Here is a 24,301-nt window from a genome sequence, read left to right on the forward strand (position 1 = left end):
ATTTAAGTCCGTCCATATTATATCTATATGTAACTTATTTATATTTATTATATTAATTATTTCTATTTATCTATTTATTTATTAACTGCCCGTAGTGATAAGATGAGGGGGGTATGAATAGGCAGGCTTAGTGTAGCGATGATACCGTGTAAAATTAGGAAATTGAAGTGAAACTTATAACGAAGAAAATTAATTGCTAAGCGTTTGATATGGGGTGAAGAGGAGCCACAGCAACGAGAGGGTAAGGCTGCTGCACATGGCAGGGAGATCCAAAACGTTGTTATTCAGATCTCAGGTAGGGAGGGTACGTCAGGGGTAAAAACATCGACACCTCGACGTGGTCCACGTCTGTGTTGAAGGAAGTTACTGTAATGTTGTTTGTCGAGTAGAGTCCGTTTGCAGTTTTTTTTGTCGGTTACTTTTGTTGTTTCAATTTGTTCGAGATGTCCAATTAGTTGGTATATTGTGCGACCTGAGGGCTTGGGAAGTACCCAGCCCTGGGATGACTGGCTAGCCGGCCTTGCCCCGAAGAAAACAAAGGTTCGTAACAGATCCGAGGCATTTATTTAAATGTACAAATGAGGGTCTAACTATATAAATTTAGTACAAAATGGGCCCAAATAATTGGGTCCGACTTCACGTAAACGCTTTGCGTTAGCCTAGAAGAAGTCCATTTCTCCACAGTTTACATCCAAAAAATCGTCGTCATAGCTAACCAGCTCCTTAAGGCCCACTGATGACGCCAAAGCGGCCGCCTTCGATGTAGATGGTAGTTCAGCATTATCCACGTGATTTATGTTTATTTCGTGTGTCTTATATTCTGGGCTCTCCTGCTCATGGCCCACTGGGGACGGCGGAGGGTTTGTTACTGTTCGGGAGAAACATTTAGACTTTAGTTAAATATCTTGTGAGGAACCGCGGTTCCCACAGGCCGAATTCGACCGAAGCATAGCCGGATAAAGGCGGTGGGACGGTCGGATAAAGGCTGATGGCTGGCTGGATAAGGCGAAGGTCAGCCCAGATACCCACGGATATCCGGATGCGGCGAAGAGGCCAAGGGCCCCGAGAGGAGAAGTGTCCCGCTCTCGGAGCGAGAGAAACGCGAGAGGCAGAGGAGACGGCGGGATCGGGCCGGCAGCGATCCGACGCATGACCAAATATGGGCATGGGATCACGCCACCGGCCAGGCCCCGTTACGAAGGCCGTGGAAACCAGGAGACGGCGATGGAAAACTACCAACGCCGAGCCGGGGCCCGTCAAGGGGCTATAAAAGGAGGCTGCGGCGACGAAGCGGGTCTCGTCGCGCGCGCACGTTGAAACCCCGCCGAAACGTAAGAGTGATACGCGGTACGGTTCGAAGAAGTGCAGTGAAGTGAATAGCAACAGGTAGACAGGCCCCGCCTGCCCCCAGAGTGAGTCTAAGTTAAGAGGTGATCCACAGTTGCCGGCGGAAGCTAAGAGGGGAGTGCGAGACGTGGAGTGCGGATTTGCGTGGCGGGCCAAAGCAATAGCGGAGGTCAAACTGCCCCAATCATTAGCCTCAACGCTGCCACACCCGACGAGAGCCCACGCGTGGTGGAGATCCATAGATAAGTTGAATTGTAGCATCTAGCCCTAAGTCCTAATATAATTACGAATAAAGAGAAATTCGATTAAAGAAAAGGAAGGTCTTATCATTTGTCGTTGGGGGCAACAATAAAAATACGTTGCGACGAATCGGCCGACCGCTGAGCGAGCCCAGCAAACTCAAGCGAACCAAGAAGCAGGTTCGTTACAACTGGCGCCCAACGTGGGGCCTACAACGACAAATAGTAGGACAAAGGGAGGAGAAATATAGACGAGAGAATGGGGAAGTGACAATGGATCCACCGGTTGAGAAAGGAGGAGCTTGTCCAATGCGGCCACGCCTTCGGCGTGCGGCTGGAGGGCACAGTGGACGAAATGAGAAGAACATTTAAGGAGTGGATGAGGGAACACGAGGAGGAGTCGGAGTGGGCCGATCTGATTGAGGTATGGGAGTGTCGGGCGGACAGGTCCTCGCCGACACCCCGGGCGGACGACAAACCAGCCGCGTACGAGCACCTGGCACCCCCACCCGGCGCAGCCGCGGCGGCGCTGTGGAGGTCCCCAGTCGACATACAGAGAGAATTGATCGCGAGTCTCTCAGTGCCAATACCGGAACGCTCGCACACAGGGATGCCTAGCAGGCCCCGCCACCAAGGAAGGGATCGAAGCCGAGAGACCGAAAGAGGGAGAACCGAACCAGCCACCATACGGCCAGCACACCTGGACTACGCTAGAGTGGCGAAACAGGTGAGAGAGTGGTCGTTCCGGTTCGACGGGACGACGAAGCCTCTCAAGTTCTTGGAGCAGGTCCAGTGGTCCGCCGAGACGTACGGTCTGGATCCGGATCTGATCCCAAGGGCGATGCCGGAGCTGCTAAAAGGGCGGGCGCTGATGTGGTTCGTGGCGAACAATCGACAGTGGAGAACGTGGAAAGAGTTCTCGTCCAGCTTCCAGGCTTACTTTCTGCCGCGGGGATATTTTGAGAAGTTGCTGCAGGAAGTGAGGATGCGGAAACAGAAATGGGGCGAGCCATTCAAAGAGTATATGGTAGAGATGCAGACACTTATGCGACCCCTGAAATGTCCCCAAGAGGAGCAAACGGAGCTGATTCGTGAGAATAGCATGCCCGATCTGAGAGCGTATATGAGGCCGCACCGGTGCAAGGACCTCGACACCATGATGGAACTGGCAGACGAGTTCGAGGCGTTGGAGAGGGACCGCCTAGAGTTCCAACGGGAGAATCCAACCGTGAAAGCCCGGGCAGCGAATCCCTCCCACAAGCCAGCCGAGACGACGGCATGTCGGCGATGCAAAGACGGCCCGCTGGACGGAGCAGCACGGGAGGAAAGGGGAGCGCGTGTCCTTATGCCGACACCGACCAACGGAAATATCGAGAACGGATATGTCAAGAATTCGGCCCAGGCGTGCCGAAGGTGTGGGAGCGCGGATCATTGGAGCCGGGAGTGCAACGGGCGACCTCTCACCTACTGCTGGAGATGCGGAAAAGTGGGCATCTCGGCATGGCAGTGCTGCAGGAAGACGGGAAACGCCCCGCGACCCACGCCGCGGAGGGCCGTTATCCGCAGTAGTGGAGGTCGCGGGCATGGAGCTGCAAGCCACGGTGGATACAGGAGCTACCAGCAGTTTCGTGAGCCGCGAGCTGGCGGACCGACTAAAGGGTGAAGGCCGGGAGGCGGCGGCAAGGGAAAGGGTGAGGTTGGCGGATGGCCATAGCCAGGAGGTCACGTGCCAGATTGAAACGAAGGTATGCTTTGGGAACAAGAAGATCCCAATGGTGGGATGGGATGGGATTTTCTCCGCGCGGCCGGGGCAGTGGTGACCTGTGCAGGGCACAGGGTGGTGATCCCTGCCCAAGATCAGGAACGAGGAGACCAGGAGAAAAGACTGTCCGTGGCGAAGGCCGAAGCTGGAGACACGGCTCCGGAGTCCGACAACGAAACGGACACGACCCTAAGAGTGGCCGCCAGAGGGGTGTCAGCGGGCATGAGGCAGAATGAGGGGGCGAGGGAACAGCCAGTGGAGGACTTCCTAGCCCGAGAGTTGGAGGCATTTTCCAAGATCGAGGGGGTGTCTAATGTGGCGGTGCACACAATCACCATGAGTGACCCGCAACGGATTAAGCAAAGATATTACCCGAAGAACCCCAAAATGCAGGCCGAGATTAACCAGAAAGTGGACGAACTATTAGAAATGGGATGCATAGAGCCGTCAAAGAGCCCCTACAGTTCGCCTATAGTGATGGTAAAGAAGAAAAATGGCAAATGGAGATTGTGCGTGGACTTTCGTCAAGTTAACGCGAGATCAGTAAAGGACGCGTACCCAATGCCCAGGATCGATTACATCCTCGATCAACTGCGGGAAGCGAAATTCATAAGTAGCCTAGATCTGAAGGATGGATATTGGCAGATCCCCCTGGCCGAGAGCAGCCGGCCGATCACGGCGTTCACGGTGCCCGGAAAGGGGCTATACCAATGGAAGGTGATGCCGTTTGGGTTACACTCCGCGTCGGCCACCTTTCAACGGGCGTTAGACCAAGTGATTGGGCCAGAAATGATGCCGCACGCGTTCGCGTACCAGGATGACATAGTGGTCATCGGGCGAACAGAGGAAGAACACCGAAGAAACCTGAAAGAGGTGTTTCGACGGCTGCGCTTGGCTAACCTGCGGCTGAACGCAGACAAGTGCGAGTTCTTTAGGAAAGAGCTGCGGTATCTGGGCCACAAGGTGACCGGCGAGGGGATATGTACAGACCCCGAGAAAGTCGCATCCATAGCCGAACTGAAACCGCCGACAAATGTCAAGGAGCTGAGACAGTACTTGGGAGTGGCCTCATGGTACCGGAGGTTCGTGCCCGACTTCGCCACCCTCGTGCAGCCCCTGACCGGGCTCCTCAAGAAGAAGACGGAATGGGTCTGGACACAAGAACGGTAAGAAGCGTTCGAGGAGGTGAAAAGACGACTAGTGGCGGACCCCTTCTGGCGTGCCCCGACTTCTCGAAGAAGTTCATTCTGCAGACAGACGCCAGTGATTACGGGCTGGGTGCGATTCTCACGCAGGACACGGAAAGGGGCGAACGGGTAATATCATATGCTAGCAGGACGCTAAATGGACCCGAAAGGAACTATTCGGCGACCGAGAAAGAATGTCTGGCCATCCGCCGGTTGAGGCCATACTTGGAAGGATATCGCTTCAAGGTGGTCACGGACCACATGGCTCTGAAATGGCTAAATAGCATAGAAAGTCCGTCGGGAAGAGTGGCGAGATGGGCATTAGAGCTACAGCAGTACGACTTTGAAGTCGCGTACAACGTGGTAGCCGACGCACTCTCCCGACAACCGGTGGAGGAGCGAGGCCGTCGGATAAGAAATGAGGAGGGAACACAACCAGTAGGCGAGCCGCCCTGCAAGTGGTTAGAGGGCATGGTAGAAAAGATCAGAAAAGAATCCCCGAAGTACCCCGACTATGTGGAGAAGGGGGGAAACTTGTACCGGCACATTCCTCACCGGGCAGGGAGCGAAGAAGTCGCCTCGTGGAAGTTATGTGTGCCGAAATATGCCCGAGAAAGGGTTTTAAAGGAAAGCCACGATAGCCCGGAAGCAGGCCACGCCGGCGGAAGGAGAACCGCGGCACGGGTGGCGGCAAGATATTACTGGCCAGGGATGTACAGGGACGTGAGGGCCTACGTGCGGAAGTGCGAACTATGTCTTCGTTTTAAGCCAAGTCAGCTACAAGCGGCAGAAGAAATGTTGACACAGGTGCCGGAAGAACCATGGGCAACGGTATGCGCGGACTTTGTGGGTCCTCTGCCGAGGTCGAAACATGGGAACTCGATGCTGTTGGTGCTGGTGGATCGATTCTCCAAGTGGACCGAGTTGGTGCCGCTGAGGAAGGCCACAGCAGAGGCACTAATAAAGGCCTGTCGAGAGCGCATAATAGCCCTTTTGGGGCGCCCAAAGTCTTCATTACGGACAATGGGGTGCAGTTTGCAAGCAGGGCATTTACAAGATTCCTGGAGCAGCTAGGAGTTCGCCACCAGTTTACGGCGCCATACACGCCGCAAGAGAATCCGACAGAGCGAACGAACAGAACGGTAAAGACCATGATAGCTCAGTTCACCGAGGGTGATCAAAGGTGTTGGTATGAAAAATGGCCGGAGCTAATGCTGGCCATGAATTCGGGAGTGTCGGATACAACGGGATATTCACCGGCGTTCGTGGTGCAAGGAAGGGAACCCCGGCTGCCAAAGGCCCTATATGACGAGGAGACGGTAGGCACGGGAAAAGGCACAGAGACGCCGGATGAAAATGCGAAAAAATTAAAGGAGCTGTTTCAGTTGGTTCGACGCAACTTGGAAAGGGCAGCCCAGGATCAGGCCAGGCATTACAACCTGAGAAGAAGACCGTGGAGACCCAAAGTGGGAGAGGTCGTGTGGGCCAAACAGCACCACCTTTCCAATGCAGCGGAGGGATTCGCCGCGAAGCTGGCACCAAGGTACGATGGGCCATAGCAGATAGAGGACTTTATATCCCCGGTTATCTGCAACCTAAGAAAGGAGGGCGACAGGAAGAAGAGAACGGCACACATACGAGATCTGAAACCCCACCCCGAGGAGCGAGAGACACAGGGGTGAAGGAGAATGGCTGTAATAGGTCGCCCTAAAGGGTCACGCAGGACCAGGAACGGTAGAGTGCCACGCAGGACACTGGGGAAGGGTGCCGCGCAGGACACGCACGAGACTCGTCAGCACGCAGGGTGATGGACTTGTGCACTTAGATTAAAAAAAAGGGGGAACAGGAAGACCGTGGTTGGAGAAATCTGGAAAAAAAAGCGAAAATTAGTAAAAAGAAAGGAAAATAAAACGAGAAGAGGAAAAGCTCAGCAAACCTGAACAGGAGACGCGTCACCCAAAGCGGGGAGGCGAATCCAGGAGTCGGGGAGTGTAATCTCAGACAGCGGATGACCAGGAAAAACCCAGGGGCCAGGCTCACGCCTCAACGCGGACTCACGGGGCAACTACGAGCGTCGGGCCGGAACGACGGGTGCCGCTCATGCGTGGACTACCGGGCGAGGAGTCGGATGATCCTCGGGTCCGAGCCACTGTGTGAGGGAGACACCTGTCAAAAGAGTCCGGCCGGTGGCGCATAGGAGTTGCCCTGGGATGTAAGCCCAAGATTCCAGCCCGGGCGGAGGGTCGGAGGACCCATTGTTCACGAGCGGAATCGCGGCAAGCGGCCCGCATTGAGGGCAGAGGGCGAGCTGGAAGGGGAGAAAGGGTTGAGTAAAAGTCATCCGGGTCGGGAGAACTCACCCAGGCCAAGGAGGGTCCGAGCAGCACGGGATGAAGAAGACAGGTCGGCGGTGGCATGTAAGAATAAATAGCAATTTTTATAACAATTAAAAGTAAATAATTAGCAATCCATTAATCCATTAAATAGCAATTAAAATAAACAAAAATAAAGGGCTAAATAAAAATTGTGAATAAGCAAAAATAAAATGGGGGAATAAAAAGCAAAATAATCATGAACGGGAAGGGGGTGGGTCCATCAAAGATGGAAAAGTGTTATCCATGAGCCAACAGAGAAACGCGGCAAGAACACAACAGTATCCAAAAAAAAAAAAAAGGGATACGGCGAAATCGGATAGAGAGCGGAGAGCGCGACGGCACTCACACAACCAGGGGAAAGATGCCGTTAGAGAGCGCGGCCGGCAGAGAGACGAGGCTGAGGGCCGTGAGTACAAACGCAACAACCGTTAGAACCAGGCAAGAGAGACCGAAACACGGAGCACCGGCACCGGTAGAGGGAACGATTAGCAATGCAACGCGTGTATATAGGCGGGTGGAAAACGGAACAGCGAACACTTGAAGGTAATTATCACCAGAAAGAACGCAAGAAAAAGTAGCAAGAATAAAAGATGGAGATGAAACGCGGGCTCAACCACGAGGATGGCAGGAAGAAGATGGAGGATATTAGGGCCTTCCTGGAGGAGCAACAGGCGATCGTGGGAGAAGGGGGCTATCGCGCCGGTACTTCTCGTCAGCGACGGGCGTCTTTGCTCTCGCGTAGCGACGAGGAGGATGGGTGCGATGGCTCCCAGTTCCTTCAACTGCTGGCCTCGCCGTTGGTGTCACCGGCGCCGTCGGGGCACGACTCGGTGTCGCCGACGGTGTCATCGGATGAGGGCGCCGTGGAGGGCGACGACGAGGTCCGCGCGCGCCAACCGCTCAAGAGAAGGCCAGGTGGAGACGGCAGCAAGGGGCGGAGCCGGAGACGAGGAATGGAAGGCCGCTGACCCTGCGCGACAAAATCGAGGCGGTGAGGCGGAGGTTTCAGGAGGCGACACCTGAGGAGAAGCGCCGGATGCACCGAGTGCTGGAGAGGGCGCGGGCGATCAGGCGGCGGAGGGACGAGCGGATGGAGGCGCGGCGGCGACAGGCGGAAAGAGCCGCCAGTACGGAGGAGCACGGCCAAGAGAGCGACGAGGCGCCGCCACCCCCACCCTTCCGGGTGGTGCTGCCGCCGATGCAGCCCCGGACCGACGAGGCGGAGATCGAGGGGGCGCAGCCCCAGGCCACGGGCAAGCAGGCTACGAACCCCGAGGCCGAGTGGAAGCGGCGGCTGCAATAGGCCGAGGAGGAGGAGGGCGAGCTGTGGCAGCCTACGCCACCGGCCGAGGATGACGAGGGCCCCGAGAGGCGGCAGCCGCAGGCCGAGGAGGAGCAGCAGCAGCAGCAGCAGCAGCACCAGCACCAGCAGCAGCAGCACCAGCAGCAGCAGCACCAGCAGCACCAGCAGCAGCAGCACCAGCAGCACCAGCATCCGCATCACCAGCAGCAGGGGCAGGAGCAGTGGCAGCAGCAACCACAGTGGAGGGGACCGGAGGCGACCGTAATGGGACCGTACGTATCGCAGGAGGTGCGGACCGCCGTGCGCCAGGGGATGGTGTGGCACCACCAGACCCTGCACATCACGTGGGCCTCGGGGCCCGCCCCGAGCGAAGCCCAGCCAGAGGCCGGCGCCCGGGTGTGGGAGGAGAGCTCCACCGGCAGCAACAACAGGGACCCGCGGAGGAGGGACCCCGGACCCGCCCCCACGACCTCAGCGGAAGCAATGGCGACGGCGGAGGCAGCGACGCGGACTGCAGAAGCGGCGAAGGTGACAGCAGAGACGCAGGCCGCGGAAATGGCGACGGCGGCCCAGACGGCGACGGCGGTCCAGACGGCGACGGCCGAGGCAGCGGCAGACACGGCGACGGCGGAGGCGGCGACGCGAACGGCAGAGGCGGCGACGACGGCAGCCGGGACGCAGACCGCGGAAACGTCGACGGCGGTCCAGACAGCCACGGCCGAGGCAGCGGCAGAGGCGGCGACGGCGGCAGCAGGGACGCAGACCGCGGAAACGGCGACGGCGGCCCAGACGGCGACGGCCGAGGCAGCGGCAGAAGCAGAGACGCGGACCGCGGAAACGGCGACGGCGGCCCAGACAGCAACGGCCGAGGTAGCAGCGACGGCGGCGACAGCACCGACGGAGGTGGAACTCGAGGCGTGGGAGCGCGAACCGTGGGTGTGGCCCGCACCGGAGAGGTCGACGGCGCCCGAGCGCCCGGCTCTGAAGCGGCAGGCCTCCTGCCCGGAGCCCTGTACAGGACCGAAGCGACCGGCCCTGCAACGGCAGAGCTCGGCACCGGCAGCCACGGTCCACTGGACGGCGATCCCGCGGGAGGAGTGGCCGGCGGCGGTGGTCCGCGCGCAGACCTAGATTCGTCTCGTGGGTAGGAGGGTGAAGAAGCTGGTGAGCGAGCGGGGTACCCGGTACCGCATTGCGATGTCGGCCACACGCACGGAGGTGTTCCGCGAACAAAAGTAGGGGGAAAAAAAAGGAAAAGGAAAAAAAGAGCAAAAGGGGACGAAAAAAAGGGGGAAAAACAAGGGCGAAACACGCGGGAAGAAAATGAATAAAGAGAAGACGAAAAAGAGAAAAGTGGAATACTTACTGGGGAGAAATATCGAGTGGATCGCCTAAACGCCCCTACACCTTATCGATATCTTTCCGTATCTTTCGTAGTGATCAGACGTGTTTTTGTTTTGCGCTCCGCATTTTTTCCTTTTGTTTTGAATAAACAGCCGGTGTTTTCCTAACTAAATTCTAAATTTACTTCCTAACCAGACGACAATCTGGAAACCTATTCTATTACGCGAGTGCATGCCTTTTGATTTGTGTTAAAACATTATTTAACTTTTTATTTTTCGGCGTCGGCTTGTGCTTGTGCTTGTGTTTGTGTTGTTGCAGTGAGTGAGTACGCATTACATTGCATTGCAGTCCGCTCTCGTCTGGTAGCTTTTGTTGTTTTATCACTCTCTCGCTATCACCTCAACTTCAATAACTGTTTTTTCTCTCACGCTCTTTAAACTTTCTGAGCAATAGCGCTCTCTGCTTAGTAGCTCTCGCTATAACCGCTCTCCACTCTGCTCTCTTTTTTTTACCAATTCCGCTTTGAGCGTTGTCTGGCACATTGGTCTGATACCAATTTGTTTTGCAAACAATAGTATATATATAAATAAATAATAAAATAAAATGGAATACGCTGTGGTCTGTGCCAAAAAAAGCTGTAAGAAGCAGATCACCCACGATCAGCCGAATGTCCCCTGCTGGCTCTGCGACAGCGTAGTGCACGCAAAATGCGCTGGATTTTCTGGCCTCGTGAGTGATGCTATAGCCAAACGTAATGGCTTGCATTACAGTTGCGAGGCATGCCGTGCGGTGGAGAAAGACATGGTGGCTTTCATGAGGCAGACGCGGAGTGGCTTTAAGGAGCTGACCGTTGGTTTTAAAAACCAATACGATCGGCTCCTAGCCATGGAGGCTCAGTTTAGCGGTTTAAAACTGCTGAATGAGTCTCCGAGGCGCAAAAAGGTCACTCCGCGGGATCTGCAATTGCCAACCGTCACTCAGCCGTGCGCCGCCGAAAAACTGACTCCGACCACTCCAAGTGTGCAGCAGTTGATCTCGTTTGCCACTCCAAGGGCAACGACAGCTGCTGGCGACGCAGATTCGGTAGCCGAATTCATCGCCTCGGAGAATGTGCAGCCAAGTACGTCTGCAGCGTCCGTGTCCGTGGTGTCCGCAAGTTCGCTAGTTGTCCCGTCTATACCGATCCCACCAGTAAATAGACGTTCCGGACCTCCGGATATTGCCACCACAGGTACTAGGCCTGTGGTGACTAAACCACTGGTGGGAGTCCCACCAAAACGACAAGTTTTTGTTTCACGGCTGGCCCCTGACCTCACATCTAATGATGTAATTGCTTTTATTCAAAGCAAAATAAAAGCCGTGGGTTTAAAGGTGGAGAAATTTAACTTCTCTTATGCCAGGGAGATAGCCTCGTTTAAGATAAGCATCTCCCCAACTCAATTTGACACCATTTGCTCCGCCAAATTTTGGCCGGAGCATTTGGTGGTGAAGGAGTTTAAGGCTAAGAAGAAGAATAGGCCCCCCATATCCCTTCCAAACCTTTCCAGTGTGCCACCCTCAACCTCAACCTCAACTTCCTCTTCCTCAACTTCCCGTCTTGCTTCCACCTTTCCAAAAAACTAACTTCTCTTTTAGTAACCTATCAGAATGTAAGAGGCTTGCGTAGTAAGCTCAGCATTCTTTTCCGGGATAGTGTTGCATTTGCTTCCCACGTTATTGTGTTTACTGAAACCTGGTTAAAGCCGGACATTCTTAGTTTCGAGGTTTTGGCAGGTCGGTACACAACTTTTAGAAAGGACCGTTCGTCTCGACGGGCAGGGGGGGTTCTAATTGCAGTGGACTCTTACTTCACGTCGGAACACTTCACAGTCCAAGTTCAACAGGAACTGGAATTCCTGTGTGTAAAACTGATTCTTCCCGCTTTCGCTATATTCATTACTTGCTCGTATATCCCACCTTCTTCGGATATTTCAATTTATGAGCAGCACTTGTCCGCTTTAACCGCTGTTTCTTCCTCGCTATCTGATAAAGATCGTATGATAGTTCTTGGTGACTTCAACTTGCCAGGAACTGTTTGGTCTTCGGTAAACGAGTCTAGTATCCTAGTGCCCATGTCACGACATGACTTTGTTGACGGCTTGCTTGATCTATCCCTGTCTCAAGTCAACCATGTGAATAATTCCTTGGGTCGATTGCTTGATCTGTGCTTTGTATCGGATCCGACCATAGTGTTGTTAACCCGAGCCCTTCCGCTCACTATACCTGAAGACGCCTACCACCCTACTTTCGAGGTGTCGCTAGATATAGGACCAACTGTATTGGATCGGTCGAGTAGGCTGCCCGAACGTGTCCGCTGCTTTCGTAAAGCCGAGTTTGCGAAGCTTAATAACCTCATTAGGGATTTTGATTGGTCCGCTTTGTACTTGTGCACTGATATCATAAAAGGCACAAACATTTTTTACAATGCTCTTGGCACATTTTTCGATTCTTGTGTCCCGCTTTCTTGTCCGACTAGATCTGGAAAACCCCCTTGGTTTACCAAAGAGTTATCCAGTCTAAAAAACTTAAAATCAAGACTTTATAAAAAATTTCAAGAAGTGGGTTCTCCTACTTCTCACTCTCGCTATGTATTAGCTCGGTCAAACTTTTCAGTTCTTAATGCTCAATGCTATAAGAACTACCTATCTCGATGCAGGATACGTTTTTCTCAGGACCCTAAACAGTTTTACAGCTTCGTAAACAGTAAGCGTAGAACGTCCGCACACCCATCCTCGCTATCATTTTGTAATACGTCGGCAAATAATGATCAGGCAATTGCCGATCTTTTTGCCCAATTCTTCCAAACCACCTATTCTGAGGAAAGCTACTCTGGTCATCCGTACCCATACTGTTTACCGAGGTCGAACGGCATTTTCAGTCCCTTGTTAAATGAATGTTCCCTACTTCATGATCTTCGACTAGTTAAGCCGGTGTTTTCACCGGGTCCAGACGGGGTTCCAGGTTGTGTACTCAGGTACTGCGCCGAGGCTCTGTGTGGACCTTTGCTTAAACTATTCACCCTATCCATTGATTCTTCTTGCTTCCCCCCGATCTGGAAGGAATCGTTTATAATTCCTCTCCATAAAAAAGGTTGCAAGTCTGATGCAAAAAATTATAGAGGTATAGCAAAGTTATCCGCTATTCCTAAAATGTTTGAGAGGGTTTTAACTCCGCACTTGCAACATCTCTGCAAGTCACTTATATCTCCAACTCAGCATGGATTTATAAGGCGGCGATCAACCACCACGAACTTGTTAGAGTTTACCTCTTTCATTATTAAAGGCTTTCAAGGTAACTTACAGACGGATGTTATTTACACCGACTTTAGTAAAGCATTCGACTCTGTAAACCATTCCCTTTTAGCGCATAAACTTGACCTTTTAGGGTTTCCGCCCAACCTCCTGAGATGGATTTCTAGCTATCTTTGTTCTAGGTCTCAAAGAGTCCTCTTCAAAAACTCTCTCTCTTTACCAGTAAAGGTTTCTTCGGGAGTACCACAAGGCAGCCATCTAGGCCCCTTACTCTTCACACTCTTTATTAATGACTCACCTTCAGTATTAACATACTCTCGAGTACTTATGTATGCGGATGATGTTAAACTCTGTGTCCAGTACAAGGACATTTCATTTCATCCTCGCTTGCAATCCGATCTCAATAACTTTCAGTCATGGTGTTGTGCAAACTTGTTACACCTTAATGCCTCGAAATGCAAAGTTATGACATTTCATCGTTCTAGCCCTTTGTTGGCTCCTTACACCCTATTTGGTGGTTCTCTTGAGAGAATTACCCTGGTGGATGATCTGGGTGTTATGTTAGACCCCAAGTTAAAGTTTTCCGAACACATTTCTACCATGGTAAATAAGGCCATGAGCGTGCTTGGGTTTATAAAGAGGTGGTCAAAGGAATTTGACGACCCCTATATAACAAAGACTCTCTATACCTCGCTTGTTCGTCCGATCTTAGAATACGGCTCCTGTGTATGGTGCCCTCAGTACAAAGTACACCAGGACCGTATAGAATCAGTACAGAAAAACTTTTTACTCTTTGCTCTGCGGGGCCTTAACTGGGATGCGGGTGTAAGACTCCCATCTTACTCTAGTAGACTACTATTAGTAAACCTCCCATCCTTAGTTAACCGTAGAAAAATGCTTGGTGTGATATTTATGCACAACTTGATCAGGGGTGACATAGACAGCCCTGATCTGTTGAGCCGCATAAACTTCACGATTCCTATTAGACTGACTAGAAATTTTATACCGTTGTTCCTTCCACTTTGTAGATCGAATTATTCCTTGCATGAACCGTTTAGGGTCTTATGCTCGGATTATAATTCCCTCTACCATATTATATCCACCACTAATTCTCTTCCTCTTATTAAATTATTAATCCTTACACACCTTTCTATTAATTAGTAACTTTAGTGGTATTTGTACTTTGATTGCATGCTTAGTTTCTTAGTAAGTTTAGTACTAATTTTCCTCGAATGTTAGTCTAATAGCTATCTTTCTTGCATGTTCGCGTTTGGTTCGGCTACGCACCGCGCGTCATGCGGCAGCGCCCCTCGGTCGGTTGGGCGGGAGGAGGGCTGCGTTTTGCCTGGGATCCGCGCGTAACAGCCTTCTGCTGGTGTCACACGGGCCACTTGACGGTGCAGTAACTGCATCGCCTCTTGAAAGATGCAGTCATTGCATGTCAACGTCCACTAATAGGCGGGGAGTCGGCCCCAGCCAGAAAATTGCAAGTGCTGGCAGCGCCGCCCGAGCAAAGGCGCCAGAGGGCGCCAGGGCGCCCGTGATCCCAGATGCAGTAAGGAGCGCGCGTAAAATGGGGCCGTTTGAATGGGGAAAGCACACTCCGTCGCAAGGTCGCGGAAAACGGGAGTATTCCGCTGCGGGAAGAAAGAGGGGGGTGTGAGGAACCGCGGTTCCCACAGGCCGAATTCGACCAAAGCATAGCCGGATAAAGGCGGTGGGACGGTCGGATAAAGGCTGATGGCTGGCTGGATAAGGCGAAGGTCAGCCCAGATACCCACGGATATCCGGATGCGGCGAAGAGGCCAAGGGCCCCGAGAGGAGAAGTGTCCCGCTCTCGGAGCGAGAGAAACGCGAGAGGCAGAGGAGACGGCGGGATCGGGCCGGCAGCGATCCGACGCATGACCAAATATGGGCATGGGATCACGCCACCGGCCAGGCCCCGTTACGAAGGCCGTGGAAACCAGGAGACGGCGATGGAAAACTACCAACGCCGAGCCGGGGCCCGTCAAGGGGCTATAAAAGGAGGCTGCGGCGACGAAGCGGGTCTCGTCGCGCGCGCACGTTGAAACCCCACCGAAACGTAAGAGTGATACCCGGTACGGTTCGAAGAAGTGCAGTGAAGTGAATAGCAACAGGAAGACAGGCCCCGCCTGCCCCCAGAGTGAGTCTAAGTTAAGAGGTGATCCACAGTTGCCGGCGGAAGCTAAGAGGGGAGTGCGAGACGTGGAGTGCGGATTTGCTTGGCGGGCCAAAGCAATAGCGGTGGTCAAACTGCCCCAATCATTAGCCTCAACGCTGCCACACCCGACGAGATCCCACGCGTGGTGGAGATCCATAGATAAGTTGAATTGTAGCATCTAGCCCTAAGTCCTAATATAATTACGAATAAAGAGAAATTCGATTAAAGAAAAGGAAGGTCTTATCATTTATCGTTGGGGGCAACAATAAAAATACGTTGCGACGAATCGGCCGACCGCTGAGCGAGCCCAGCAAACTCAAGCGAACCAAGAAGCAGGTTCGTTACAATCTTTAGATATTAGTCGTACTTTTCTTACCATTCCCAGGTTGACTCTCCGCGCTCAGCTCGTCTGCTTGCATATAATGCTCTTTGCGCTGGCATAACGAAGCCAATTCGGTGCTTTGTTTGCTCAAGCACTTCTTTAGCTCCTCTACTTTTCGGTCACGCATCAGCGTTTCGATCTGCTTAAGAGACTTGTTCATATTCTGGCGATCTTCATCGAATATGGACTTTTGTTGCTCTGGCGTAATATTGTCATGGTGCTTTAGTAAAAATAAAAATACACCTCCTGGTGTACGTCTTCGCCTGCCATTCTGTAATGCAATCATTAGTCATCAGCGGGAATCGCTTTTTTTAACTTCTTTCTTTGATCATCATGCCGCCATCCGCTTCGATCCGCTGGGTTTCTTTGTACAGCTCTAGGGGCAAATCCATTCCCAGAACTGCCACAACACGGACTAGGAGTATGAATATTTGCATTATTTTCAGTAGCGTCTATATTTTCAACTACTCACTTAGCAATTCGTCCTTTTCTTCGTACAGTTTACTGGCCATCTCTGTTGCCAAATCGGATGGATCGCGTCCAGCTATATCGTTTAGGTCGAGAATATGCCGAGGCTCCCACGATTTGTCAGACGAGCCACTGGTCGATGAGGCGCCGCGCCGCGTTCGATGGCCGAGGCGACTCTTGACCGATCCTCGCTGAGAAAACTCCTCTTCTGTGGGGCGGCTAGATGGCCGACCACGCTTGTGCGATGGATGTGACGCCGCCTCATCCTCGGATGAACTGGATAGCCGACGTTTCAGTCGGTTTTCGCCGTTCAGCCGGTACCTTAACGAGAAGTCATAGTTCTCCACATTTCGATCGCGGCTACTGCGAGTAACATCACATCCACGCATATTCTCGCTGAGAGCATCTTCCTGAAGTGCGGCTGTCCATACATTGTACTTCTTGAAGCGGGTCCGATTTGGCAACATCTCTGTGTCTGTGGGGGCAACGCGCCTCATAACCGTGCGCTTGATTCGTTTCTTTCGCTTCTTGTGGCCGCTGTCGGGATCATCTGTACGAAGCTTCTTTATGCATCCCTCCTCCGAGGACTCGCCCGATGACGAGTCACTGTTTGTCTGGGACTCATCATCATCAAGAGCAGCGGTTTGGGTTTGGTGGCAAGTAGTGTGGGGGCTTGCAACACTCTCGGCACTTGTACCCGGTGCGGGTGCGGGTGCGGGAGTGGGTGCAGGTCGCTGCAGCGGTGTATAAATTACGTCGTCGTCGGTTTCTGATAGCTGAGGAGTGAACTGGACTAACTAGCATCGCCCCATGGCCGTGCAAACAGTTTTACTTACCTCGCCTTCCTCTAAATCAACGTCATTTAGCTGCAGCTCCATCATTTTGCAGAAGGGGCAGAGAGAGAGAAAATTAATTTTTTGACGGTAGTTGCTGGCTGTGTTGGTTTACGTTGAAATGCACAGCTGTTGTATCTACGAAAACTTAGGTCTTGTTCCCTCTCTAGGTCACACACCTTGCAATATGAATTTTTTTAATAGGGGTTGAGATGGGTTAAGGTAAAATTATTCAGTTCGTTTACGAACACCCCGAACACGTGCAACGAGAGTAAAAACTTGAACGTTTCGGTTTTTGCCAAAATCGCAATTTCTACGGCTCACCATGGTGCGGCCCAACCACAATCAACTGCCGGAGAATCTTCCGCAGTTACAGAACCTGATCAAGCGCGATCCGGAGTCGTACAGCGATGAGTTTCACATTCAGTACCAGCACTTTCTGAGTCTGCTGGAAATGTTCGCCTTGAACCCCAGCGAGGAAAACAAATCTTTGGATGACACTGTCATGTTTATAGCCCAAGTGGCTCAGTGCCATCCGGCTGCCTGTGAGCTGTTCCCGAAGCACCTAGCCGATCTGCTCAGGAATTATGCCACCGTCTTGGATCCAGCCATGAGAAATCGCTTTGTGAAGGCGCTGATTCTACTGCGCAACAAGAACTTAGTCCCAGCACTAGACATATTGGAACTGTTTTTCCAGCTGTTGCGCTGCCCCGACAAGAATCTACGGACCTTTCTGCAGGCCCACATTGTGACGGACATCAAGAATATGAATGCCAAGCACAAGGATATGAAGTGGTAACGTTGTTCAACACTGGTATGGCGCGTACCTAAAATTGTTTGCGGAAGGAAAAAATTAACATATTTCAAGACGTTCGCTGGTAGTTTTAATCAAAAAGACATTTTCCGAAGCTTCTGGGTGTGCCTCACACGCCTACGAAGACGGCGCGAAGAAATTCCCAAAGCTTCATCAATTAAGTCGAAAAACCTGGAATTTACTGCATGGCGTTCCGGAATAACTCTTAAAACGGCTCTTGGAACTCCGTCTGGACCCTGAGAAGCATGGCAAGCATAGGAAAGACAAGGATGGCCACGGAGAAGGCGACGGGAGTTAAAATTCGCATGGAAACGCTGAAAAAAAGGGAAGGAGAAGCTAAATCCGCCATGCGGGTAGGAGTAAGATGGCGGCAAAAACGGCTCCGCAGCTTTTGGCTTCTAAACTGCTGTGCAAGAAACCAAACTTGTCGACGAACGTGTCGACAAACATGTCCACGAACACGACAACAAGCATGACATCAAACATTTCTACGACGAAAGGGAGAGAGGGTTAATTTTTGGGATCCCCGGGTACTACTCGGAGGAACAGCTAGCGGAGCTTGTAACCTCGGATATCCCAATTGAGGAGATAGTTCGGATTACGCGAAGGGATAGAGCATCGGGGGAACGTGTACCTACTGGCAGGGTGAAACTCTGGTTCAGAGGAGAGCAGTTACCAACCAAAATCAATTTTCTATATTCTAAAGTAGAAGTGAAACCTTTTGTTCAGCTTATTCAATGTTTCAGGTGTTTTAGGTTTGGGCATCTGGCGCAACATTGCAAGAGTGGAGCGAAATGTTTCAAATGCGGACAAGATCACAGCAAAGATATTATCTGCTCAGGGCTGGTCTGTGCTAACTGCAAGGGGGAACATGCTGCCACCCACCCGCAGTGTGAGGCCAGGAAAAAAGCGTACGCCATTCAAAAGTGTATGACACTGGAAAACCTAACTAGAGCTGAGGTCAAGGCTAGATATCCGATCCTTTTTGATAGAACTTCCCCCAACCTAAGGGATCAAGGGGAATTTCCTAGACCCAGTTGGCAATCTAACCGCTCCCCTGAATTCTTAAATAACAGCTTAGAGTCCGCCAGGGAAATTCATTCTGTCACCTCTTTCGCGGAAGTGACCAAATCCAATAGGGTTGCCGCCCGGAACGCAGAGGCGGCCAAGGCAGCAGCCAACATGGCAGACTGCGTCCAAATGAGCGAGAAATTTGTTAGATCTTCATCCGTGGCATCTTCTCTGGCCCAGGATAAGCTAAACGCACTAGGAGCCAAACTCACAGAGTTGCTGATTGATCCAAACAACATCATTAAAGGGGATTCTTAAGCGAATAAATTTATTAAGGAAATTAGAGAATTTGTCAATGCTTCCAACGCAGAACTAGATAGGCGTCAGATTGCCCAAGGGATGGCAGTTGGTTCTCAAAACATCCAACAATGAAGATTCTTCAGCTAAATATTCAAAGTCTGACACACAACAACAACAAACAGCTCCTCTCAATGTTCCTAGACAAGAACGCAATAGATATTGCCATCCTCTCAGAGATTTGGGTGTTGAACAACGCGGACTGCAGCATTTTAGACTATAACTTTTTCTGCAGGCCCAGAGAGGACGGCTACGGCGGGGTTGGCATCTACGTCAGGAAAAACATTTAATTCAGCATTTTAAAAATAGAGAACGACTTGGAAATTTTAGGAATAAAAACATTAAATCTCAAGAGCAATTTCAATATTTTTAGCATATATGCACCGCCATCAACAACAGTTTCACAGTTTAAATCGGGCACAAAAAAGTTTTTCGAATTCGCGGCTTCGCTTGACATACCCTCAATAGTGGGCGGGGACTTCAACGCTAGGTCTTCTATCTGGGGAAGTCCGATCTGTGATCGCAAGGGTCGCAGCATTGAGAATTCCACCCGGGAGGCCGGATTTATCTGCCTAAACGACGGTTCGCCAACCTTCTCCAGGAGCCCATCTCAATTCTCCGTTCTTGACCTTTCTTTTTCGAACTACAGAAATGGAACTATTAACTGGCAAGTCCTCAAAACAAAAATTACGAACAGCAACCACTTCCCAATTGTATTATCAGTGCAAGGCCTAAATGCCCCCCTCCAAGGCAAGAAGATCCTTCACAACAGAATAGCCCGGATTCTGGGTGCAAGTGATTTCTCAAATCTGGAGGAGCTCAATGAAAAAGTGAAATCCCTGACCTTAAAAAACACGGTCACATTCCCAAGCAAGAACAAGTACGTTGCTAAGAAATGGTGGAACGAGGAAACGGAAAAACTTTTTCGCGTGAGAAACGCTTGCAGGCAAAAGAACATCAAAAAATACGGTCAAATCAAAAATGTAGGGAACAAATGGACGACCGAAGATGACAAAAACTTTCTCAATATGGTTAAAGTAACCCCATCCAAGTCAAACAGTAGGCCCCCTAAGAAAATTCCTGCCCCTTTGTTAGGACCAGACGACCCGGAACCCCTGGAACTGGAAGAATTCCTGCCCGTCCTAAAAACCAGGAACCCCAATTCGGCTAGAGGCCCTGATGGTATCTCGTTCAGGATGCTTCAAAAGCTACCAAGTGGGAAAAAACAAGACATTTTTGAAATTATAAATAAAGTATGGCTGAGTGGCGTCATCCCTGAGGTCTGGCGCAGGATAAAAGTGGTACCCATCCCCAAGAAGAATGCAGACCCTACTTCCTTCCAAAACCATAGGCCAATTTGTTTGATTAACACGTTGTTTAAATCCATAGAGGGGTTGATAAAGTTGAAGTTGGACGAGCACATAGCAAACTGTGACCTGCTGCCGGTCAGGACCTATGCCATCAGGAGAAACAGGTCCACGGCTCTTTGCATCAACGACCTTATCAACAAAGTTCTGGCGCTGAAGGCGAGGGGTTGTCAGGATGTCGCAGCTTGCCTAGATTTACAAAGAGCGGTCGACTGCGTAAGAGTGGACACACTCGAGCACAGGATGAGGGATATGCGTTTTAATACAAGCCTCACGGCTTGGATCTCCAGCTTCCTTAACAGACGAATTCTCATAAAGGGCAAAAGCGAGGTAGAGGTGAACAGAGGTGTTAGCCAGGGTAGCTGTCTCAGCCCAACCCTTTTTAACCTTTACACAGCCGAACTACATGATATTAACAGTCATAACTGCTTACTGTTTCAGTATGCTGATGACTTTTTCATAGTTTGTTTTTATAAAGACGTATCCATTGCGAAAGGTGTGCTGGAAGACAGTATAGATAAGTTCGAAGAAAAATGCAATAGGCTAAACCTGTCATTCAATCCGGTGAAGTCTAAAGTGATTTACTTCAACAATCGTAGAGCTGCGCTAAATATCTCGCATCAAGGAGTTGAGATCAGACAAGTAGAGCAGATCAAATACCTAGGCAGGACTATCTCAGCAAACAACTCAGCCTCTGGTCACATTGATCTGGCCATCTCGGAATCGAACAGAAACTGTGCGTTTCTCAGATTACCCAGTGGGTGTCACTATGGTATCAGCCCCAAAAGAGGGCTTATATTTTACAAGGCATTTGTCAGAAGTAGGCTAGAGTACGCGTGCTCATCATTCTGCAACCTGTCCAAATCTGCCTTGGCCAAAATCAAATCCCACTGCAACCATCACCTCAGAAAGTCGCTGGGTCTGATAATCTGCACTCCCGTTCCTATCATATATCACATGGCAGGAGAACTTCCCCCGGACTACAGGATGAGATTCCTGGCGGCGAAAGAGTTGGTTAAGGTGTTTGCATTTAATCTCCCAGCAAGTGAAACAGTGTCAGCAAATAGGGATTTAAACACGGGCTACGCTAAGGCATATCGGGAGATTGGAAGCATAATAGATAGAGTTGAGGTTTTCCAGCTCCGACTTAGAATTTTTCAAGGGTTCTGCACCCAACAAGCACGCTATAGACCAGGCAGGATCATGCTGCTCCACGGGGAAAAGAAGGATCAGCTGACAAAGGGTGGTTTTGAAATCTATTACACGGATGGGTCAGTCGCAGATGGGCATTCCAGCGCCGCTTTCCTGCAAGATAGGACAGGTTTTTTAGATAGCTATTACACGCACAAAACCCTTTCCTCGTTGTCCGCCGAGCTCCTTGCTATCGAGAAGGCATTAGACCATGCTATTTTGTACAATTTTCCTCGTGTCGCGCTCCTGACAGACAGCAGAAACGGGGCCCTCATTCTGGCGAAGAACATTCAGGATAACTCTATCGCCTACAAAATCAGAGAAAAGATCCAACAAAATCCACATCTAAGAACTGTAGAGGTTCACTACATTCCCGGACACGCTAACATCCCTCAGAACACTTCAGTTGACGCAGCAGCCAAAGAAGCCCACAGACGAGGAAAATACACAGTGGTTAAATGGAACCTTAAAGACGCTATGTGCGAAATACACAGAATCTTAAAAGCAGAATGGGAGAGAGAATACGCCGAGTTTGCTAGTATCAAGCACCGAGGTTACTGCTCGCTTTTCCCCTCAACATCATCCAAACCGTGGTTCCTAAATAAAACTAAGCTTAAAGCCATTGACGCTAAAAGAATCAACAGACTGCTTAGTGGTAACGCATTCGATAGGCACACTCTCGCCAAAATGCATGTAGTTCCTAGTAACATATGTGAGATACATCGATAACGCCTCGCATTTAATTTTAAATTGTACAAAGTACAACACAACAAGGCAAAACTTCCCATCTCTAAGAAAATATAATGATATTTACAAATTCTTTGAAAAAGAAAACATCAGCGCGTTCCAAACACTAATTGACTTCATCGACGAAATTGATGTAAAGCTATAAACAGTACTCCAACATCTTCTATTCTTTGACTTGGCAATTTCCACCTTCAAAAGGCGGGCGGCCAAATAATCCCACGCTACTCACAGGTAGTTTGGTCACTTAAATCCTAGAAAAAAAAAAAAAAAAAAAAAGGATATGAAGCTCAACTCGGTAACAACCATTTTCAGGCACTTGTTGCTGGCCTGACCACTGATCCTTTTACCAATCAATTGAATCAAATCTAATCAAATACATTGCAGAGCCTGCAAAACTCCATGCTGTACTCCATGCTAAAAGACGCCAATCCCAAAGCCGCCAAGATGTTTGTGGATATAATGATCGAGCTGTACAAGAAGAACATCTGGAATGATCCCAAATCGGTGAATGTCATTGCCACAGTGGGTTGCTTCTCCTTGTCACATCTTCCTCGGCCACGACGACGAGGACGAAGAAGAGGACACCGAAAGTGAAAACGAGGTGGATCTGAAGGGTGCGCTGCTGGCAAATCGGGTCAGCAAAAAGACCAAAAAGGGCCAAAAGCAACTGCAAAAGATCAAAAAGCAGGCGGTCAAGGCCCAGATGAAGAAAAAGAATGCGCCAGCCTTTAATTTCTCTGGCATTCACTTGGTGCACAATCCCCAGGGAATGGCCGAAGGCCTCTTCAAGCAGTTGCAGGCCACAAACGAGCGATTCGAAGTGAAGTTGACGCACCTCGATGTAATATCCCGTCTGATCGGCATTCACGAGCTATTCCTGTTTGGCTATTATCCGTATATAACTCGCTTTCTTCAGCCCCATTAGCGCCAGGTGACCCGCGTGCTCCAGTTTGCCGCCCAGGCGTCGCATGAGCTGGTTCCGGGCGACATCATTGAGCCCATCCTGAAGACAATAGCCAACAATTTCATTACAGAGCGCAACTCCAGTGATGTCATGGCCATCGGCTTGAATGCCACGCGCGAGATTTGCATGCGTTGCCCCCTGGCCATGGGCGAGGATCTGCTGCAGGACCTGGCCATGTACAAGACGTACAAGGAGAAATCTGTGATGATGGCGGCTCGTTCGCTAATCACACGCTACCGCGAACAGTTGCCGGCTCTGCTACATAAAAAGGATCGAGGACGGCAGACAGAGGCACAGGCGGAGCGGAAGGTTCGCGCCTATGGAGAGCGCGAGGTTGATGACACTGTTCTCGGCGCCGAGGCGCTCCTCAAGGACTCCAAGACCATTGACATTGAGAGCGATGAAGATAGCGACTCCAATGATGGTCAGTGGGTGACAGTGAACCACAGCGATGGGGAAGGAGCAGATGGAGCAGACGATGACGAAGAGGAGGAAGAGGATGATGATGATAATGAAGAGGAAGACGATGAAGACAACAGTGATGAAGGAGAAGAGGAGGAGGAGGAGGAGGATGAATCCAACGCAAAGGACGATGGTGATGCAGCAAATGACGAAGAGGCATCTAAACAGAAAAAGGAGAAGAAAGATCTGAAAATTCTCAACCAAAAGGAGGCTGCCCAAGAACTGGCGCTGACACGCATCTTCACGGACGAAGATTTCAAGCGAATCAATGCTGCCAATCTGAAAAAGACCGTCACGAATTCTCGCAAACGTCCGCTAGAGCAGGATCGGGCCGAATTCGTTAAGCTGAACAGCATCGAGATGATCTTCAAGAAGCGCAAGCACGACAAGGAGTCGCGAATGGAAACTGTGCAGGCAGGCCGACAGGATCGCGAACGGTTCGGCTGGAAGGATGGACGTGTCAACGAACACTGCTCCAAAACGAACAGCGAGAACCGCAAGACCAAGAACTTTGGCATGATGCGGCACAAGGCGCGCTCCAAGGTGAAGAAGAGTTTCCGGGACAAGCAGCTGTCCCTACGGAAGCATCTGCTGCACCAGAAGAAAATGAAATAATCGCTTTGCATTGACATGTTTAACTTGTTAGATTGGTAACAGACGAGCCACAATATATGTA

General features: G+C 51.0%; 3 protein-coding genes across 4 annotated transcripts; 2 read left to right on the forward strand and 1 right to left on the reverse strand.

Annotated features, from left to right (window-relative positions):
* Window positions 1-545: 545 nt before the first annotated feature.
* On the reverse strand, window positions 546-16,840 carry LOC117192325 (phosphorylated adapter RNA export protein-like). 2 transcript variants are annotated; one of them, XM_033396975.1, is made up of 5 exons: window positions 16,716-16,840; window positions 15,884-16,655; window positions 15,735-15,826; window positions 15,406-15,682; window positions 546-868 (listed from the first exon to the last, which is right to left on the reverse strand). In XM_033396975.1, exons 1-5 carry the CDS (start codon window positions 16,758-16,760, stop codon window positions 660-662), a joined length of 1,395 nt encoding a protein of 464 aa, XP_033252866.1. In that variant the 5' UTR covers window positions 16,761-16,840; the 3' UTR covers window positions 546-659. The 2 variants fall into 2 exon arrangements, with proteins under 2 accessions (XP_033252866.1, XP_033252865.1); XM_033396974.1 differs by having other exon boundaries at window positions 15,397-15,682.
* A 119-nt stretch (window positions 16,841-16,959) lies between these two features.
* On the forward strand, window positions 16,960-22,903 carry LOC117192327 (protein SDA1 homolog). The gene is made up of 3 exons (XM_033396976.1): window positions 16,960-17,496; window positions 22,477-22,494; window positions 22,584-22,903. The coding sequence occupies exons 1-3, from the start codon at window positions 17,038-17,040 to the stop codon at window positions 22,791-22,793; spliced, it is 687 nt and encodes a 228-aa protein (XP_033252867.1). The 5' UTR covers window positions 16,960-17,037; the 3' UTR covers window positions 22,794-22,903.
* LOC117193100 (protein SDA1 homolog) lies at window positions 22,903-24,240 on the forward strand. Its single transcript, XM_033397824.1, has 3 exons — window positions 22,903-23,040; window positions 23,125-23,595; window positions 23,794-24,240. The coding sequence occupies exons 1-3, from the start codon at window positions 22,903-22,905 to the stop codon at window positions 24,238-24,240; spliced, it is 1,056 nt and encodes a 351-aa protein (XP_033253715.1).
* Window positions 24,241-24,301: the final 61 nt, after the last annotated feature.

This window comes from Drosophila miranda (assembly GCF_003369915.1).
Source record: "Drosophila miranda strain MSH22 chromosome Y unlocalized genomic scaffold, D.miranda_PacBio2.1 Contig_Y2_pilon, whole genome shotgun sequence".
In the NCBI taxonomy this organism is placed as follows: Eukaryota; Metazoa; Arthropoda; class Insecta; order Diptera; family Drosophilidae; genus Drosophila; species Drosophila miranda.

Bases quoted from the DNA above. Each gene is read 5' to 3' on its own strand.
- LOC117193100 (XM_033397824.1), top strand. From the start codon at position 22,903: ATGAAGAAAAAGAATGCGCCAGCCTTTAATTTCTCTGGCATTCACTTG. The intron at 23,041-23,124 runs GTAATATCCCGT...CAGCCCCATTAG, and splicing joins TGAAGTTGACGCACCTCGAT to CGCCAGGTGACCCGCGTGCT. The intron at 23,596-23,793 runs GTGACAGTGAAC...GCATCTAAACAG, and splicing joins ACTCCAATGATGGTCAGTGG to AAAAAGGAGAAGAAAGATCT.
- LOC117192325 (XM_033396974.1), bottom strand. From the start codon at position 16,760: ATGATGGAGCTGCAGCTAAATGACGTTGATTTAGAGGAAGGCGAG. The intron at 16,656-16,715 runs GTAAGTAAAACT...TTCACTCCTCAG, and splicing joins TTGATTTAGAGGAAGGCGAG to CTATCAGAAACCGACGACGA. The intron at 15,683-15,734 runs GAAAGAAGTTAA...ATTGCATTACAG, and splicing joins ATGGCGGCATGATGATCAAA to AATGGCAGGCGAAGACGTAC.
- LOC117192327 (XM_033396976.1), top strand. From the start codon at position 17,038: ATGGTGCGGCCCAACCACAATCAACTGCCGGAGAATCTTCCGCAGTTA.